Source organism: Acipenser ruthenus, chromosome 11, assembly GCF_902713425.1.
Source record: "Acipenser ruthenus chromosome 11, fAciRut3.2 maternal haplotype, whole genome shotgun sequence".
In the NCBI taxonomy this organism is placed as follows: Eukaryota; Metazoa; Chordata; class Actinopteri; order Acipenseriformes; family Acipenseridae; genus Acipenser; species Acipenser ruthenus.
The window spans coordinates 129,830-150,000 of record NC_081199.1 but is presented as its reverse complement, the minus strand read 5'-3'; the positions used below and the strand labels follow the sequence as shown (position 1 = coordinate 150,000).

Genomic DNA, 20,171 nt, shown 5'->3' with positions numbered 1-20,171 from the left:
TTAAAACAATCTGTACAAAAGGGTCATTTGAAAAATGATGTTTCTAGAGAATAAATCGAGTTCATTCTGGTGCTTCTTATTTATTATTATTATTATTATTATTATTATTATTATTATTATTATTATTATTAATACCACTGACCTGGTCTTGCTGCCCCAGCGAGTGAAGGATTAGTTTCTTCGGGTCGAGGTAAAGCGGCTCTCCAATCTCCTGGTACAGTCTCCCGCTAGCTGTCCAGTAGCCTTGCTGGCTGAGCTGCTTCTGTCTCCGGTGGTAATTCTCCCTGAAGACGTGCTCCCTGCATGGTTCCCAGGCGCTATACACAGTGTCGCTTCTTGCCTGGAGTTTCTGTCCCTTTGGAGGGCTAATGGGAAGCGGCCTTATAATAATAAAGCTGCGTGGCTCCAAAGGTTTACTTGAATTGATAGGCATTGCTGTTTTAATTCAAAACAATTCGTATAACTTCTGCACTCACCCACAGTTTCAGGATTACAGAAGTATGGAAACACTTTATCCACTACTTACAAAGCAAACCATTCGCCTGCTTTGCTATATTTTCCAAAATAGCAGCTGCTATTTTAAAGTTTGCAATAATAATAAAAAAATAATAAGTGTAACCTTTATTTTATAAATAAAGTAACTTCTGTTCGGTAAGAATATATACAATAATACATATTCTACTCTGGCCATGTGGACATTGGCTTGCGTCTTGTTTCCCCTAGTTACAGGAATGCGGGATCAGACCAATATAAACGCGGAGGGAGAAAGGGAGAGATACTAAATAAAACTTTTAATATAGCCCTAATTTAATTTAGAAGCGATTGTGTCCGAACACGGGGCAATGTGTCTGCATTTATTTGTAAGATCTTGTACTCTACCGTTTGTTTTATAATAATTTTTATAATTGTTCAAGCTATCGTATAAAGATAACTTTTATTCTATCCCGTCTGTGAAAGTTGGTTTCTTCCAAGTTACACCTCGGCCACACCGGTAGTGTTTGTTTGATTCTGCTAATTTCCATTACATTTCTTCTTTATCCCTTTCAAAATACTGATTTTCATAACTAAGTTTTTGCCTCATTTTTTTAATAGGACTGGTGTACCCTGGTAGTTCATGCAGAATTGCAATTTAAACTTTGTATCACAAGGGATCGTATATCAAGCATCCATGATCTAAATCTGTAAAGACATTAAAAACAGTTTTCTAAACATACATACAAAAATATAAAAAAGAAAAATGTATTTATGTGAGCCCTGCCCACATATATTTTACACTGGCCTAAAACTATGTGTTAATACTCGTGACAGATGTTATTTGATTGCTTTTCATTAATTTTTTTTAGCAAGACTTTATTAAATTCCTCTGTTGAAGCTGTAAACAGTCTGTTTATGGCACATGAAGTGACATCAGTTAATTAGAGCACACTGAATACTGAGGGGAGTGCAGGAGGATTTCCTTCCTTCACACAATTCCTCACAATATGCTATCAGTTTAATTGACACGTCTTTTAAAACTCTCACAAGTCATCTATTCATGTGCCAAAAGAAAACAGCCTTTATATAAAATCATCACTACGGTGACCTGGTGAGCTGCACTGTTTCAAATGAGGATGTGTTGCTAAGCTGTTGTAGAGTTCATTTAAGCAAAACAATGACCTATTTTAAGCTGCCTAAATTGGGTGTATACCTTTTCATGCATTGTACTTATTATAAAAAAAACAGATTACTACATTAGCTTACCTGGAGCACCATCATGAAAATGGTCATAAACAATCCTTCCTCATTTGTGGAATAATCATGAACATTCATACAGAATCCTCTTCAGGATTTCAAAACCACGTAGGGCGTTGACAAACACTTTTATAAAGTACACTTTTTAAATAGTTTATTATTATTATTATTATTATTATTATTATTATTATTATTATTATTATTATTATTATTTCTTGAAAGCTTCATGAAACAGGGCACACAGTAGAAAACATTGGGCATAGCATAAAAGGATCTCTGCATTTGCTGTTGTCCAATTAATAGCTCAAACAGGAAAATAAATGTTAAGACCTGCCATACTGCATGAAAGGGAGTAAAGAAAAAGACTTCATAACAAAGCAGTGGCCAGTGGTTACTATGGAGAGAAGAAAAGAGAACCAGGATTTGACAAGAGAGCTGAAGAGAACAACATCACCAATGTGGCTGTAGTCACCTGCCAACTATTTGCCATTTCCCTGACATTGCTATAAATACAGATAATTAGCTTCCCTCTTCCAAGCATGGTGTAACATAGAAGTCACACCACTGTCTCGCAGCGCATCACCCAATCCCTGCTTCCTCAACTCTTAGGACAGTGCTTAATATGCGTAAAAAGGAACAGGCAGGCTATATAAATAGTGTGAGCGACATCCCAGAGCTGCAGAAAGCTTTTGTAAGATCTAACCTTTCCAATTATACACCAGCTCCCTAGTGCGTTAAAAAAGAAGAGAAAAGACAACCAATATCATCTTACTTTTTCTCATTCATTTTCTCATTTTAATTGATTTCAAAAGCTTAAAAAAAGAAGAAAGAAAGTGTGATACATTTAAAAAGACTGTTTCTTCTTCTTCTTGTCCTTTGCTGTTGTTAACTGTTTGCTTGCCATGGCAGAGCCAAGCAGGATTTTCCCTCGCCCCCTGTTTCGACGGGACTGGAATTGGGATCCTTTTCTATACTGGGCACAGCCGACCCGCATTTTTGACCAAGATTTCAGGATGCCCCTTTCCCTGGAGGAGAATGATTTAAACTGGGTGGACTGGGCGAGGAGGCGTCTCTCTTCCTCCTGGCCAGGGTACCTCCAATCCCCCAATTGGACCCCTTCTCTGGGGAAGCAGCAGACAGTCTGCAGGCAGGGCCTCCAGCGACAGCTGAGCGGAGGAGTGTCCGAGGTGAGAGCTGGACCAGACAGCTGGAAGATCAGCCTGGATGTGAACCATTTCACCCCTGAGGAAATCACTATCAAAGCCAAGGGGGGCTATGTGGAGATATCAGGTACCGCAAGTCTTCTAGTAGTTACTGTAAATACAGTGTTGTTTTATAGTGTTATTTTAAGCAATGGAGTGTATCCTCACTGTACAATACACCCTATTAATATTTCATTGTTTACCTAGGTTATTTCTTACCTAGGTTATTTCTTACCTATGTTCGATATTTGCATTTATTTGACCAATGTTACATTTTACAGCACAGAGGAATCCCCTCGGAGTGCATAAACCACCTCTTTTTAGGGCTAATCACGGGATAACCACAGATAGGGGTCGATTCCCCACTCAAAGAGGGTCCCTGAGTCTTGTAAAATTCTCTAATAAAATCCAGCTGTGGCTGATCAGATCGACTCCTTAACTGTAATTTTAGCAAACTTTATTTTCCTGTCTGAATACAGCAGTAAGTTGTCAGCAAGCCCATGCTGAGGAACCTCACCTTGGTCATGCCCACTCCCTCTGAATACTGGTCATCGCCAAGAGGTTGATGAAAGCTTTTTATTTCCAAAAAGCTCATATGTTTTATTCCAGCTCAGGTGTTTGTAATTATTTTCCAGGAAAACATGAAGAAAGGCAGGATGAACATGGTTTCGTTTCAAGATGCTTCACAAGGAAATATAAGTAAGTTAAAGATTCATGTAGTGCGTGCTGGCTATGGGAGTGAATAATAGCATTCAGTAACACATGCGATGACCTCTTCCCTCTGTGCACATTGCAGGCTTCCTATTGGGGTGTCTCCCCAGGCCATTGCCTCCTCACTCTCCCCCGGAGGGGTTCTCTCAGTGGATGTCCCTCTCCCCAAGCCTGCTGCTGGGGTCCCGGTGGAGATTATCATCCCTGTACAGGTGAGGAAGAAGAACCCTTTCAGATTCTGCAGCATGGGATTGCTGCCTTCCTTCAAGAAATATTCATTGGGGGTGAGGGGTGGTGTTTTGGTTTTGTTTTGTTTGAAACATTTGTCAACCAGACTAAGATGTTTCTTTAGGTTGTATAGCCCAGTTTTCAATCTTCTTTGTGCTATCATTTAGCCCTTTCGTTTAATTTGCTATTCCTATTTTCTATGTATGCCTGCTGAACTTACCTGCACTTTTCTTTTCTTTAAAGTGACCTTCCCTTCCTCACCACCACCACACAGCAATTATCTTACCAATTATCAACACCATCCCTTTTCTAGTCTAGTCAAGCTGAACCTGGACTGGTGGCTTAACAGTGAAGGGGGGTAATCTCAGTGCCCTATGGGAAAAATAATGAAGGCCAAAGCTCAACCTCTATCCTTCCATTTGTTCTTTACCCACCATTTAACCTGATTGGCACTGCTGAATGTTTAATGCAGTTACTTTCAATAGAATACAATAAAATTCTTAACTATATTGGCACCATGACTCTGTGAAGTAATTCATATTGTTAACTAAAAAGGAAACTCCCTGTGCAGGTGGAGAACAAGGCAGAGGCTCTGAAAGAAGAAGAGGAGGACCCTGAGAAAGAGCAAGCTTATCCAGCAGAGAGCGAAGAGAAGGGCCCTCCACAACAAGAAGTACCAGTGAGTGAGCCAGTGCCCAGTGACCAGCAAGACCAGCCAGCCCCCAGCGACCAGCCAGACCAGCCAGTCCACAGTGACCAGCAAGACCAGCCAGCCCCCAGTGACCAGCAAGACCAGCCAGCCCCCAGTGACCAGCAAGACCAACCAGCCCCCAGCGACCAGCCAGACCAGCCAGTCCACAGTGACCAGCAAGACCAGCCAGCCCCCAGTGACCAGCAAGACCAGCCAGCCCCCGGCGACCAGCCAGCCCCCAGTGACCAGCAAGACCAGCCAGCCTCCAGCGACCAGCCAGACCAGCCAGCCCCCAGCGACCAGCCAGACAAGCCAGCCCCCATTGACCAGCAAGACCAGCCAGCCCCCAGCGACCAGCAAGACCAGGCAGCCCCCAGCGACCATCCAGCCCCCAGCAACCAGCAAGACCAGCCAGCCCCCATCGACCAGCAAGACCAGCCAGCCCCCATCGACCAACAAGACCAGCCAGCCCCCATCGACCAGCAAGACCAGCCAGCCCCCAGCAACCAGCCAGCCCCCATCGACCAACAAGACCAGCCAGCCTCCATCGACCAGCAAGACAAGCCAGCCCCCAGTGACCAGCAAGTCCCCAGCGATCAGCAAGACAAGCAAGCCTCTAGCGACCAGTCAGACCAGCCAGCCCCCAGTGACCATCCAGCCCCCAGCAACCAGCAAGACCAGCCAGCCCCCATCGACCAGCAAGACCAGCCAGCCCCCATCGACCAGCAAGACCAGCCAGCCCCCAGCGACCAGCCAGCCCCCATCGACCAACAAGAGCAGCCAGCCCCCATCGACCAGCAAGACAAGCCAGCCCCCAGTGACCAGCAAGTCCCCAGCGATCAGCAAGACCAGCAAGCCTCTAGCGACCAGTCAGACCAGCCAGCCCCCAGTGACCAGCAAGCTCCCCAGGCAGCAGAGCAAGAGGTCCAAGAGAAACAGGACGCAGAACAGCCTGAGGAGGTCAAGAGCCAGGCTGGGCAGTTCTGATTAGATTTCACACAGCCCAGCTGAGATCAGTGTATGATGCCCTGGGGTGTCTTTACACCGCGCTTGGTAACATTTACACTGCTTTACTCCGAATGTTGAAAAATATGCAACATACTGCACTGGAGCCAAAGCTACAGTACTGATAAATTGTCCGCAAGTGGCATTTGGAGTTCATTTTTTTGTGTGCTTAGATAGTCTAAATCTCTGCAATATTACCATTAATATTATAAACCTGTAGCTATGCGACTACATTTATTATTTACAAATGGTTTTAAGAGTTTTTCTTTCTCGATGCTTCACTGTGTTGTATTTGAAGGCTTGCTCTGATGCTTCACTGTGTTGTATTTGAAGACTTGCTCTGATGCTTCACTGTGTTGTATTTGAAGACTTGCTCTGATGCTTCACTGTGTTGTATTTGAAGACTTGCTCTGATGCTTCACTGTGTTGTATTTGAAGGCTTTTTGAAGACAAACACAGTTTGGATGCCAGTAGTTCTTATGAAAGCAATTTTTAAACAGTATTTGATTATGCTTGTCTGCTGTATGTATCAAAGCAAGCCATTTCGATCAATGCTAGTAACATTTTCTGAATCATTCAAATACAAATGCCAACACGTTTTGCATTTCTCAAAAACATTATAGCTCTTAACTGCATTTTGAGACTGCGTTCAGGTAATAAAGTGCCACGTATGGACTTCCAATACTGACTCAGTATTGAAGAAACTAGGCAAAGTGAGACTTGCGAGACAATGCTGCCAATGCCCAATGAATCTTGGAGTTTGTCAAGGTTTTTGTAGAAGAATGCGGGAATATTAAGTGCAATACGATGATGTGCTATTACTGTAAAACTATGCATTATGATGCACCCTCAGAAAATTATTTGAACAAACAGGATAGACCCACATTCAGCCTATTAACACAGGATTCCCGTTAACCGATGCTCACTGAGCGCACGTTATTATTATTATTATTATTATTATTATTATTATTATTATTATTATTATTATTATTAATTTCCTAGCAGACGTCCTTATCCAGGGCGACTTACAGTTGTTACATTGGGAGGTATAATGTTTACGGATTGCAAGGTTTCTTTACATTTATGAGGTTTAGTGACAGCCACGGGAAAACCTTTTCAGTCCTTGAAATCTATGCATTCAATGCATTGCAGTTTGAATCTACAGTGTATATTTGTAGAAGGGATCTTTTCCAAATCACACAACAGAAGGCAGATTTAGCACTGTAGGTGCTCTCAGTGGTAGTCTTGGGAAGGTTGTATTGAGTAAACAGTACACAGAATCTCGAATACATTGTCTCTTTATTTCTCATCAAAAATAACAAACAATAATTAGTTTGATTTATTTACCTAATTTTAAAGGCACTTAAGTTATTAGGTAACCAGAATCATAATCTCATATACAGATAGAAAAGCAAATGACACAATTTTTGTAAGACCTCTATAACAAATGATTGAAAATATTAACCAATGTATATACAGTTGTTATAGCTTGAGTATTACAAACAGTTCACACCATTTGGAATTAAAACCCCAGGGGCAGCTTTTAGAGGTGTGCTTTGTGGATGTTTACACATTGCATGAACCCTTAAGGAAAGCACAGCACTGGGCTTTGTAATTGGCAGAGAGAAATCCATGAACAGTTTGTATGCAATGCAGCTGTTCCCCCATCTTCTTTTAATTATGAATGCTCCGTGTTAGTGGTTTGTTCAGATTACTCGTCACATAAGATATACTTTGTATCGGATGCTGTGTCTCGATGATCTCAGGATTATGGTTCACCTTTAAGGCCACCTCTGATACTCCAGGTACCGGGACTAAGCCACAGAGGTCTCTTGAGGTTTAAACTCTGTTTCCTCTCCTCCGCTGTCATTGCCAAAGAGGTAATATGGTGGAGTCTGACGGGCTTCGATAATGAGAACTCCTTCAGGGGACAAGGAGGCAAAGACTGTCACAGGATCAACATCCCCAGGAATCCTGAAACAAGACAAACAGTATACAATTGGGACAGGTCAAGCAGGCAGGGAGGCAAGCAGAGTCACAAACCAAAATATGCAACACACTCCCAAGCAGACAGTTACCTTCCATACAGGTGGCCAGGTTACATTGGCAATCAATATACCAATTTAGGCCTGGCCATAGTCTCACATGTCTTCAAAATGCCTGCTGCGTGCCAATCAGACCTTTGACACTTAACAGAGGTCAGTTTAATTTTAGCTGGGCACACCTTCTCAACTTTAAGTCCCCAAATAGGACTAGAGCAGCTTTAGAGGGTTTATTTATCCTTTACAACAACAAATCAAAGCAGGTAAAGCCATTTCTAGTAATTGTACTGAAATACAAAGGGGGCAAGCTTAAGCATAAACACAACACAATCATAAACAGGCTACAGCTTCTGTAGTTTTTACCTTCTCGTTAAAAGGTTGGTGCCATGAGGCGTTTACTCCATTTCCATGGTGGTGTTGACACATATTCACTGGCTATTACCATGCCTGCAGTGGCCTGTTTAATTAGGGAAGCTGCAGCAGCTACTGACACTATCAGAATCTGCAACCACAGTCTATCAATATCACTCTCAATATTCACAGTGTCAGTATCTCAGAAATGTGTGGCTACATGGCAGGAAAATGTAAAGATACATACACAGGTCACTACTGCCACACAGCCACAGAACAGCAGAACACTCAGATTCCTGAAATGGAGTCTGGGCACACTTTGTATAAATAGTGAAATTATTATAAAATGGTCCTTTTCACTTCGATTTTGATGCCATGAGGCCGTTCTGCAGTTGCACCACTTAAGAAAATTCTAGTGCCTGGCACACGAGCCACCTTCTCATTGGGCGTGTTTCTGTTGGCTTGGAGCGAACAATGCTTTCACAAAGCCTCATCTTCTCTTAGTGTATGTTTGACTAAGCTAAGCTACACAATGTAATTCATGTTGCATGCTACTGAAAGTGCATTTATTTTGGGCTTCTGCAAAATATATTTTCCATCTTTTCTTTTTTCCTTTACATTGGCATGGCCCTGCTAGTACATATCTACCCTTAAAGCACACTCTTGTCTTGAAGCTTGCATTCTGGCCCCGACAGAAAGCATTCAGGCAACAGCTTTGTTTTTGCTGGATACAGAACTGAATAATGGAAAAGTGCATACACAGTACATGGACAGGAGAAATACATATAAAACTGAAACTGTGCGAGGAACCAACAAATAAAAGCTTCTCTAACCAGCTAAACCCAGCTACATGCCGGTAGCATACTAAAGGCTGTTGATTAGAATCCTGATCTTTCTGTCTGAAGCAGCTGTACTGTGGAGAGCTTGGACAAGTGCCATTTCCTAATAAGGATTCACACAAGTTTCCATATAAGTTGCCAAATCACTAGGTGTTTAAATAAACTGTAGAGCTATCTCATAATTCATACCCTCGCACAAGTTCATTAGCAGGGTTTCTCTAAAATCCATTTGAAGGCTGATCAGCAGCACAGGGTATGCGCTACATGAAGTATAATGAGGCTCTGCTCTGCATACAGCATTTGGGTATGAATTTTACCACATAATAGCTACAATATCCATCTGCCCCGATTATAAATCAAAGCATGACTCAATTATTTAATTGTGTATAATTGACAGCCAATGTTTTACGTTGCAAATATTGCAGTTAAAAACAAATGTTCAATGCAACTTTCCTAAGCAGAGATGTTGAGGTTGTGTTTTTATACAGGGTGCCTTTCCGAGCGGGAGGGTCCTGCAGCATATTTGTTTACCTCCCGTAAGGGCGACATAAAACACTTCTCAGGAGATTCTGCTAACCTCACAGAAAAGGTCCAACACGCTTTTTAAAGAATAGCTTTGTGAGAAAACAAGAAGAAAGAGCCAATGTAGAGCATCTCTGGATTAACCAGCCCAGCGCAGCCCCGTCTCAATCCCCACCACGGCCAGAGGAGATCACCCACACCCACCACCCACGATCCGCAGTGTCACTGAGATGAATCACAAGATCTGCTAAACTCAACATCCTTTATATATTCATCTATATCGAGACCATATTCATTCTTATATAGTACCATTCATAATACCATCAGATTACATGGTGAAACAGAAATCATTATATTCTGTCATGTGTTTTTATTTTTTTATTTGACCAAACCACATTTCAGATGAATATAAAGTGAAGAAATATCATACCTTTGTTTTTACTGGTCTGTTTATAATGTTATTGTCCTACAGAATTGTTCCAGTGTATTCAAGCTACATTAGTGTTCTATAAACACATTTCAACCCTGGGCACAAAGTAGCAAACTGATACTTACAAAAAAATAAATGGCTAAAAATGTCCTTTCATAGTCAAACAATGATTAAGAAATACTTACTGAATTTTCTTTGTAAAGTTTTTGGAAACTATTCCTCCTTCTTCTTGCTTTTCTTCATGCATGCCTAAAGGAAAGGAGATCATGACAGATACATTCAGACAGCAATGGCACAATCAAAACTCTAACAGAACCCAAAACACATGCACGATTAAAGGTTATATCAGAAGAAGCTTCTACAGGAATCTTCTTTGGAACTAGAATGTCTTGACACTGTATTAGGAAGTCATTTAGGAGTAAATTAGCAAGAGAATGTCTACAATGAATAACATATCACATGTGGCAGCAGTGTGGAGTAGTGGTTAGGGCTCTGGACTCTTGACCGGTGGGTTGTGGGTTCAATCCCTGGTGGGGATACTGCTGCTGTATCCTTGAGCAAGGTACTTTACCTAGATTGCTCCAGTAAAAACACAACTGTATAAATGGGTAATTGTACGTAAAAATAATGTGATATCTTGTAACAATTGTAAGTCGCCCTGCATAAGGGCGTCTGCTAAGAAATAAATAATAATAACATAGCTTGACTTTATGTTTGTATTTTTATTTTATGCAATGTAAGAATTTTATAAGCAGTGGTCAGATTTAACCAGGGCAAGTCATTCTTGAGTAGCAACAGCAGATGAACAGCAGATGGGATTGGGAGAGAACAATAATTAAAAGGCCTTCAGTCTGTTCTGAAATGTCTGGGTGATAAAACAAAGCTGCTGTGCCTGATAAAACTGAAACAGTAGAAGTTAATCTGCTGTCTCTGTGTGGCCGAACATGCTGTACTTCAGAGACTGTCTAGCTGTCGGTGGAACAAGCTTTCAGATAGCAAGGACAGCAATCAGCCCCTTCAAAGAATAAACTGAGTCCTGCACAAAATGGCTTCACAAGCTTCGCATTCAGAGCTGACAAATAATAATAATAATAATAATAATAATAATAATAATAATAATAATAATAATAATGAAATCTGTCATCATAAGTAAATGGTTATTGACATTGATATTGTGGTTAACTCAAAAATAGTGAATTTGTGAGTAAAGAGGTACTTCATCCCTCAGTCTCTATGTCTTTCCTCACTCATTGATTATTTGTGTGTAACCCACTTAGAACCACACTCTCTTAGCTCATGCAAGGCACACAGTGGCTTTGAATAGGACCCCTGGAAACCTGACATGTTTCCCAATGTCACTGGAATAAACAGTATGCAGTTGCACAGGAGATGTGGTGATTCTCATGGAATAAACAGTATGCAGTTGCACAGGAAATGTGGTGATTCTCATGGAATAAACAGTATGCAGTTGCACAGGAAATGTGGTGATTCTCATGGAATAAACAGTATGCAGTTGCACAGGAGATGTGGTGATTCTCATGGAATAAACAGTATGCAGTTGCACAGGAGATGTGGTGATTCTCATGGAATAAACAGTATGCAGTTGCACAGGAGATGTGGTGATTCTCATGGAATAAACAGTATGCAGTTGCACAGGAAATGTGGTGATTCTCATGGAATAAACAGTATGCAGTTGCACAGGAAATGTGGTGATTCTAATGGAATAAACAGTATGCAGTTGCACAGGAGATGTGGTGATTCTCATCTTCCAGTCTAATAGAATACAATACTGTGGCTCTGTCTTAAAGAAGGGATCATGACTCCAGTCAGCAGCTGCTTCTTTTTTCCATCTGCTGCAGCTCCTAAATGTCAAAGCAGCACCGCCCCTCTGTCAGACACATTATGTGCAAGCTTAAATCCTCAATGACATCTTAGATTACAGGCAGAGCTACAGCAAGCTTCAACACAGAATGCTTCCATTGTAGGACAGATCAAATAGGTCTCTCATTTAAAAAAGCATGATCATGAACTCCCCCACCTCTCTCTCTCTCAGTTGTGTATGTGTATATATATATATATATATATATATATATATATATATATATATATATATATAGATCAGTGTTTCTGCATCGATTGGTGTACCATTGCACACTTGCCAGATATTACAGACTGAGGTATCAAGAGATTGTACTTAATAATTAATTGTAATGCAATGAACTAATGTTGCTAGATCTCTAATTTATTTCTAGATTGTTGAAGAGATGTTTTTAATAATAATATATTTATTACTCAAATATTCTGCCATATTTACTGGAAATACCTGCTAGCACCAAATTGAGAGAGATAAGTCAGTTTTGCTCTCAGAGTTTGCAGCAGTTTTATTTGAATTTTTTTTTTTTTTTTACTTTTGTTGTGTTGCTGTACTCGGAAGCAGCGTAAAGGAATATCCACTAGAAAGTGTCCTGAGGGCATCAGATGATTCGAGGGCACTCCCACCTTTCACTTCCAGAGCTCGGCAACTCTACCAAATCAACCCACCCTGACCCTACCCCAACCCAACCCCAACCCCAACCCCAACCCCAACCCCAACCCCAAAACCTAACCTCAAACCCAATACCTAACACTAAACCTAACCATTAAGAATCATCGGATGCCCTCAGGACACTTTCTAGTGGATCTTCCTTTGTGCTGCTATGCGGTACTGAAAGAGGTTTCATTCTCTTGCTTCTGATTGGTTCAAGGCTTTGACCAATGAGGGATCTGGATACAAATCAGTTGCTCCTCATGTTATTAAGTAATTTGCTATAGTCAACTGTTTCATTCTGCTGCAGATTGCCAAGAGATTCTGAAGTTGAAGCAATTCCAGTACAGTAATTGTATAATAAGCCTATGCAGTAAGTCAGATGTGTTTGAAAACTCTAGAGATGGCCTTGTTTAAAAAGTCTGTCACAGCATTAACAGTGGAGTCCAAAATTGGAGCACTGAGTAATTGTTTATCTTTAAGTTGCAGCTTTCGCTCTTGGCCTGATTTCTGTTATGGTGTTAACTTCTTACTCCCCACTGGGTGGGGCATGTGTTTCCCCTATATTAGAAACAGCCACTATATGTTAACATCTGATTGGAGTTATTTAGTGGGCTTATTGGATATAACCCTTCTCCAGAAAGCAATCTCTCTACTGGAGGAGAGGAAGGAGCATTTGTTTACATGACTGGGCTAGCTTTGGGGCTAATCATGTGCACTGTGTATAAATAACAATGTGACTGGTCAGACTTGCTGGGGGGAGGATGCTTCCTTTTGCTTGCCAATAAAAGTGGGGTTTGTTTTGTCATCAGCTCACAGAGAGTTCTAGCTAAAGAAAAGAATCCATGATCAGAAATCCCTATATGAAGTTCATGAAGCCACTTCAAACCATCTTATTATTTTTAATTGCCCAAACCAGCAGTGTTATAGACCTTGGAAAATTACACCCTAAACCCCACTTCACCCACACATTGAAACATGTCATTTATCATTCAGTTTCACAGTAGTTATCATATTAGAACACATACTTTTAAATTAAGATACCTTTTACCCCAAACTGATTAAGTATGTACATTAATACTGAGGCTTATGGATGGTTTCCCAATTGTAACAAGCCTAAACAAGAGGCATGTTCTGACTAGCAAAAGAAACACTGGTGAACAGTGCACCCTAGACTATACTGTAGGACTAAGGGGTTGACTTGATCTATACCTTACCTTTATTTTAATGTTTACAGTAATTGCATAGGCTCTGAATTGGATCATTTTTATAATTCACATGTAGAGATAATAATAATAATAATAATAATAATAATAATAATAATAATAATAATAATAATAATAATAATAAAAACAACAACAACAACAACAACAACAACAACAACAACAACAACAACAACAACAATAATAATAATAATAATAATAATAATAATAATAATAATAATAATAATAATAATGTAAATGCCCATAAAACACTTTTGTCCTCCAGTATTTGAAGCGCAAACTCACCAGACACTTCTACAAAGCCATCCTTCGTTTTAATGGTCAGTTCCTCGGGTTTGAAGTTGTGCACATTCACGCACACTTTCCACGGCTCCCCCGGGACGGTGGCTGGGTATCGAGCACCATATCCAGGAGGGGTAGCAGTGGATCCCCGCGTGATCTCCGAGCGCAAGGTACCCGGCCACTGAGCGCTGAGTCGGGGTCGAGCCCAACCCGGCCAGTCCATTGACAGCTCATCCGAGAAGGGGGTCATTCCAAAATCTTCATCTAGGAACCGGGACCCAAGCGGCTGCTCTCTGAACGGGTCCCTCGGAGTCCTCTGCCTGCTGCCTAGTGTGTAAAAGTGTCCGTGTTCCATTCTTTTTAATACGCGAACACGTCTTTATAAAGTTCTGAGGTTGTTAAAACTTTTAAGAAATTTATGAGATATTTTAAACTAGCGTACCTGATAGATTCACACAACCTTAATCCTGGCACCATAAAAGGAAATCAATACTGAACAACCAAACCTAATTACGTATGTCTCTTAAAATAAATCGTGTAGTTAAAACGCAATAGCTGATTACCTGACCCTTCTACTAAGATGTAGAAAAGCGCTTGAACACAAACCCGTAAGTGAAACAACCAAAATCCTAACTAATAGTCTGTAGTCTGAGTGTGGGAAATGTTCTGGAAGTTTTCTAAAAACATCCACAGCAGACTCAGCTTTATCTAGTGGGAGTCCCCGCGTCTGTGCTCAGCTGTTCTCAGACAACTGGTCTTTAATGGATTACGAAACCCCCTTTACTAGAATGTGCGCTGTGTAACACGTGACGTTCCCCCAAAGGGAATGGAGTGATTGCGCTCCCCGTCCAAGTGTATCCATCTGGCGAGTGCCACTCATTGAAACTCTCAGCGGTCAGCAGAGTTTAGCCCCTCCCCGTCCGCATCATTGCGTTTTTAATAGCAGTGACAGCAGAGGGAGAGCGAGAAAGTTTGATGTCATTTTGTAAAAACTCGTGCATTACCAAGACTTGTGTGTTTATTTGGAACGCAGCGGTATTCTGATCGATAACGCGACAAATGTTTAAATCATTTGTTGTTTGTTTGGTGTAAAACATATTTTTTTGTTGTTAGAATTAACATTTTTTGTTAAGTAAAATAGCCCCTTAATCCAACAGTGCATGGATTTGTTTTATTCTTCCAAAAGGCTCTGTCTCTGGGATTACTATAGAGGCAATAATCCTGCTCTGTCTCTATAATCCTGCTCTGTCTCTATAGAGGCAATAATCCTGCTCTGTCTCTGGGATTACTATAGAGGCAATAAGTGTGTGCTGCTCCTGCTTTAGGGTAAATTGTGAATCCCTTGTGCTTTTAGTTTATCTGTAGTCCAGGGACTGATGCAGCACAGTTTCTGCTGTTGACTTTCCTCTGTGCTGCAGTTCTTTAAAGAAGATTCCAGAAATATGAAAAGCTTTGCCATGTGTTAACACACTGGCAGACACTGCCAACAGGGGGGACTGTGTAGCCCAGCCAAGTCAAGCAGAAGTTGCCATGCAGAGAAGTAAGGGCAGAAACAACCCTCTCTCGGCCCCCACACAATCAGTAAATTGCACATCTTTATTTTGGCAGCCTGACCGTGCATTTTGTTTTTGTACTTTAGTTTCTAGTACTCATATTACTGTATATCTCATATACACTTTATTTGCCTTCTTCACAAATTCCAGCTCTTTCTAGTCTTTGCTAAAACTTCTGACTGCCTGATAGTGTCCCTGGAAGCAATATAGACAGTTAGTACCGTGCAGAGTGACAATGACACATAGGATGTTCCAGAAACATTCACTGAGCTGTCATAGCTTTGAATGTAGTCACAATGTTCACACTCACGTTAGGCACACCCCAGACACACAGCATTTCAAACAAGCAGCACCTGCAGGTCCTTTCAGTAGTAAAGACACAGGAAGCACTGGGGACTGGAGTCAGATCTTTATTTAAAAAAGATCACAAATGAAATCCATGAGGAAGACCTTTTTGTAGGTTATCCCATCATATTATTATTATTATTATTATTATTATTATTATTATTATTATTATTATTATTATTATTATTATTATTATTATAATTATTTTCAATGGAGAACAATCAAGGTAAGGGAAGAGGTACAGTCAGTACAATAACATAAACAGACAGTTTTAAATTGAAAAGCACACACACACACACACACACACACACACACAAGATGTGCACAGGGATTTCCACTAGATTCTTGCTCCTCTCTGGCTTTTGCTCTAAACACATTTCAAACCCTAACTGTAGTATACTGGTAGATGCTCTTGACTGAAGAGGGACACGAATACAGCTGGAACATGATTTACACTCATTTTATAAATACACCTTATTTCTGCAGAGTTCTACTTATAAAAATGACCTTCTAGCTGGATTCCAAGGTGACGCTAGATGAATAAAGGGAGTCTTGGTTGTGGCTCCATGTCATTAGACCTCGGACCACCCAGCCAGTCATTTGTGATTAATCTTCTCAACAGTGTTGGAGGTATTACCTGAACCCAAGGTACTCCGACTAGTCTAAAAGTTCAGATTATATAGATGTTTCTGTTCCTTTTATTATTTAATTGATTACATAATAGAAACAATAAATAAAACGACTGTACTATCTGTGCAGTGCGTTCAGTCTGCTGTGGAACACACTGCTTTGAAGCCACATAGAAAGCTTTTCCACTGCAGTTCATAAGCTCAGACTAAAACAAGCTTGCCTATAATACCAAGCTGTATTCTCACAAGTCACTTCCATCATTGGATACATTAATGCCCTCAGAAAGGACTGACTTTCTACAAATTGTTAAGAACTGGGAAATATTTACAGAGCTGCTTGCAATATCGCTTTAGGACTAAAAGCCAGCCCGACCAAACCAGCTTTATTTAATGTTTCTTTTGGGAAGTCCACAGCCATTGATTGGGTTGTTAACTGACAAGCTTCCAGTTGCTATGACAACTAGAACTTTGCATTAACCCATGATCATGGACTTGCCAAACAACTACAACTATCTCAATTCATGTTAGCAGCTTGGGGGTCACACTTACTGTCTTTGGAAAACCATTATGAAGTACAAACAATTCAATTGAACTATAAGCCAAAAGAGATTGATTTGCATGTGCTAAAATAAATGACTCCAAAAGTACTAGAATATTTTTTTTTCCTTGTGACATCAATTTTAAATATCAGATTTTTACTATTCTCTATAAATAAGTTACAATACATACAGTAAATAATATACCAAGGCATGACATTGTCTTTCCCATTAATATATACAGTGCATAGAGAAAATACCAGGAATCAAACACTTGCAAGTAACATTTTGGTACATCTCACTCACATAGTATGACAATAAAAACCTGCACATTTTGGGAAGGGGTTGCATTGTTCGACTATTACTAGAGATATTATCTCAGAAACATATTGTTCTTTTTTTCCAACACAATTAAAAATCCTTTTCTTTTTGGAACATAATGACACCATCTATATTAAAACACACAGTTGATATTAGTAATAAATAACAGCAACAGAAATAATATGTAAAACACAAATAAATAATACATACAGCACTGTGTAACAATCATGATGGCATACAGAAAAATATTGAAATAAATAAAGTTCACTTTCATGGACCCAACTCCAGGCCTTGTAATTAATCAAGTCATTCCCATGTCTGTGTGAAGAAGGGTTTGCTGGCCTTGGTGCATGTCAGATGACTGAAACCTGATCATTGAAAGCACTGTTTTAATATGTCCACTGTTTTACCAGATTATTAATTAATGGGAGAAGTGGAAGGGTTAGGGAATACAAGCTACTGTATATAAATCTGTTCAGCTCACCCGTTCCTAGCCCTAACCCATACAGGGACATAGAAATACGTTAAACTTGTTCCTTATATATAGCAAATATTAAGGTTGGATTGTATTCATAGGAGATATGTTCTGCAAGCATTCTCTATGCATGCAAATAACTACAGTACAAGCAGAGCAAGCGGAAGCATTTAGATTTCCTTCAAATAAAAGTGAGCTGTTCTGCAAGAACAGTTAAGGCTCTAGAGATGTTCTTCACCCATTCCATATTTTATTACTGAATGATTCGTGATTTTCATACAAGCCCTGGAGCGCGTACAGAAAGAACACAGCAGTTTGGATGCTGACCACATGCTGATCGCAGCACATGAATAAAGAATGTGTACAAAGCTGTACATTTGCATAAACAAAAATAACAAAAAGAATGAAGTCCAACCAAACTAAATGCTTTTAGTTCTGGTTGAGAAGTTCATGGCTTTGATTCTCTGCATATTAATAAATAAATAAATAAATAAATAAATAAATAAATAAATAAATAAATACATACATAAATATTAAAACATCGACGTAAAAAAAACCAAAAAAAAAACACCTGATGCACGCAAAACATTGATCCAAATGAAATGACTCTGAGGTTTTGCATGTTCATTTCACGTTAAAATACTGCACAATACATTACATAGATATGTTACAGCATCTAAAATAACTCAAATAACAAGCTGCTATGAAGGGAAGAGGAATGGGACTCTTGATGTGGAATGCTGTCACTGTGCCCCTCCTCATGCCAGTTCAACATTCTTTATTTGGCTTTGGGGGTTTCATTTAAGCTACATACAGTGGGTTGTCATTATTAGTAAGAACTCTTAATAAGATGAAGACTCTGTTGTTAAGACTTGTATCTAATGTTGTGAAAGACCAGTCTGCCCTGATTGTCAGTCTCAGCTTTGGAGTGAGTCTGGATTAAACACTGTGACCATGTTTAAAATGCTGATTGATGCGCTGGTGTTAGGAAGCTGGTTTCACACTTCCCTTCATTATACATGCACTAAAGCAAGGGTGTTTTTAAAGTGGATGTGTGGTGCTGTGAATTATGAAGTGCTATTATTCCAACCTGCCTGGGCTGGTTTAGCATTATCTGATTTGCTTGTGTTGGCAAGAAGCTGTTAACAGCAGATTGTGTGATTGGACACATTGTGTTCTTAATAACAAGAGTGTTCACCCTTTTCTAATCGCTTTCTAACAAAACTAAATTATCTTTTCAGTAGATGAAAAGATGAGACAACCCTTCTAAAATCTCAATTAGAATTTGTCATGTGCACTTCAATTTGGTCTCTTCTTCTTCCCATAGTAATCCGCTTGAAGAAGTAGATATGTTCAGAATAGAGTAAATGACACTTAAAGAGGGAGTGTGACAGCACTGACCCCAAACTGCAAGGGGCCCCTGAAGCTGGGGCTAGAAGGATACGTGTTTCTTTTCCTTGATGGCTCAGTATCTTTAGCACTTCCAGCACTCATTGCATGCATGGAGTTCCACACATAGCACGCAATGGGGTGAGGGGAAGGCAGGCGTCGTCCAGGGGTAATAACACGACACAGAATGAACAGTGTGGCTACTTCTCCATTTGAAGTGGATCTCTTAGGGATCAGTTCTGGACCTGATCCAGATTGCTGTTCCACTCGTATGGTCCGGGTCTCCCAGCATTCTGCTCTGGATCACTCGAGCAGCTGCTAAAAGACCCGTCCCACAGCCTGCAAGCTGCTCCGGGTAGAACCACATTAATAAAATGGAAACCATTTCCACGTATTACAGTACAGTGATACACAACTCTGACAGGCAATGCCCTTCTTCATGCATTTCAGACTCTTCAAAGCCTCTGACATGGAAGTTGTGATCCCCAAGTGATCCGCTCAGTCCTGCAGTGACGTGCTCCACAGCAGGCAGGGTGTTAGCGGCACCCCCTGCTGGAGCTGCGCAGTGAGTCGTAGCTCTCACTGAGGCTGCTCCGGCTGCGTCGGCTCCCTGAGCTCCAGGACGGGCTCCGGCTGCGTCGGCTCCCCGAGGTCCAGGACGGGCTCCGGCTGTGGTTTCGGTATGTTGAGTGGCTCCGGCTCCGGCTCCTGCTGCGTGTTCCACTGTGGCAGTGGGTTGCACTGCGGCTCCGGCTGCTGTACCAGGAGCAGCAGCTGCTGGACCTGCTAGAGGATGAGGGGCTTGGCCGGTAGTATGGAATCGGCCTCTTCCGAGCACTGTGGGACAAACAGCAGCATCAGCAGCAGATTACTGGCAGCTCTTTAAAAGAACACAGCTACAATGTGAGCACAGCATGCAGACCATGTGCTGTTTTATATCACTATTCAGGAGGAGTTTGATTTGTTGTGTTAAATTGAACACAAACTTAATCTGAAAAGAACTGTTGTATGTATTTCGAGGCACCAAGTACCCAATTCAGTTAATACCCTGACTGGAGGAAAGCTAACGATGAGCTGTACTTATAACAATCCCTCCACATTTGCTCCACATTGCATTCTTTTATGATTTCCTAATTATGCAT

The 20,171-nt window shown here is 40.7% G+C and overlaps 4 protein-coding genes across 8 annotated transcripts in view; 1 reads left to right on the top strand and 3 right to left on the bottom strand.

Annotated features, from left to right (window-relative positions):
- LOC117427202 (coiled-coil domain-containing protein 60-like) overlaps positions 1 to 709 on the bottom strand; it is an 18,285-nt gene extending 17,576 nt beyond the window's left edge. Inside the window, exon 1 of the mRNA XM_059032715.1 lies at positions 143 to 709. Coding sequence (XP_058888698.1) covers positions 143 to 433 — 291 coding nt within the window. The 5' untranslated portion in view covers positions 434 to 709. The remainder of the gene's footprint in view (positions 1 to 142) is intronic.
- Positions 710 to 2,332: 1,623 nt separating this feature from the next.
- Positions 2,333 to 5,796, top strand: LOC131696579 (heat shock protein beta-1-like). 4 transcript variants are annotated; one of them, XM_059032709.1, is made up of 4 exons: positions 2,333 to 3,021; positions 3,569 to 3,632; positions 3,730 to 3,928; positions 4,444 to 5,796. In XM_059032709.1, exons 1-4 carry the CDS (start codon positions 2,634 to 2,636, stop codon positions 5,548 to 5,550), a joined length of 1,758 nt encoding a protein of 585 aa, XP_058888692.1. In that variant the 5' UTR covers positions 2,333 to 2,633; the 3' UTR covers positions 5,551 to 5,796. The 4 variants fall into 4 exon arrangements, with proteins under 4 accessions (XP_058888692.1, XP_058888694.1, XP_058888695.1 ...); XM_059032711.1 differs by having other exon boundaries at positions 2,345 to 3,021; positions 3,730 to 3,856; XM_059032712.1 differs by lacking the exon at positions 4,444 to 5,796 and adding an exon at positions 4,116 to 4,424 and having other exon boundaries at positions 2,352 to 3,021.
- Positions 5,797 to 6,848: 1,052 nt separating this feature from the next.
- LOC131739342 (heat shock protein beta-8-like) lies at positions 6,849 to 14,618 on the bottom strand. The gene is made up of 3 exons (XM_059032714.1): positions 13,785 to 14,618; positions 9,938 to 10,001; positions 6,849 to 7,542 (listed from the first exon to the last, which is right to left on the bottom strand). Exons 1-3 carry the CDS (start codon positions 14,134 to 14,136, stop codon positions 7,383 to 7,385), a joined length of 576 nt encoding a protein of 191 aa, XP_058888697.1. The 5' UTR covers positions 14,137 to 14,618; the 3' UTR covers positions 6,849 to 7,382.
- Positions 14,619 to 15,731: 1,113 nt separating this feature from the next.
- LOC117428082 (serine/arginine repetitive matrix protein 4-like) overlaps positions 15,732 to 20,171 on the bottom strand; it is a 47,173-nt gene continuing 42,733 nt past the window's right edge. For both annotated transcript variants that reach the window (XM_059032708.1, XM_059032707.1), the window contains exon 13: positions 15,732 to 19,866. In XM_059032708.1, the coding sequence (XP_058888691.1) occupies positions 19,566 to 19,866 (301 nt within the window). In that variant the 3' untranslated portion in view covers positions 15,732 to 19,565. The remainder of the gene's footprint in view (positions 19,867 to 20,171) is intronic.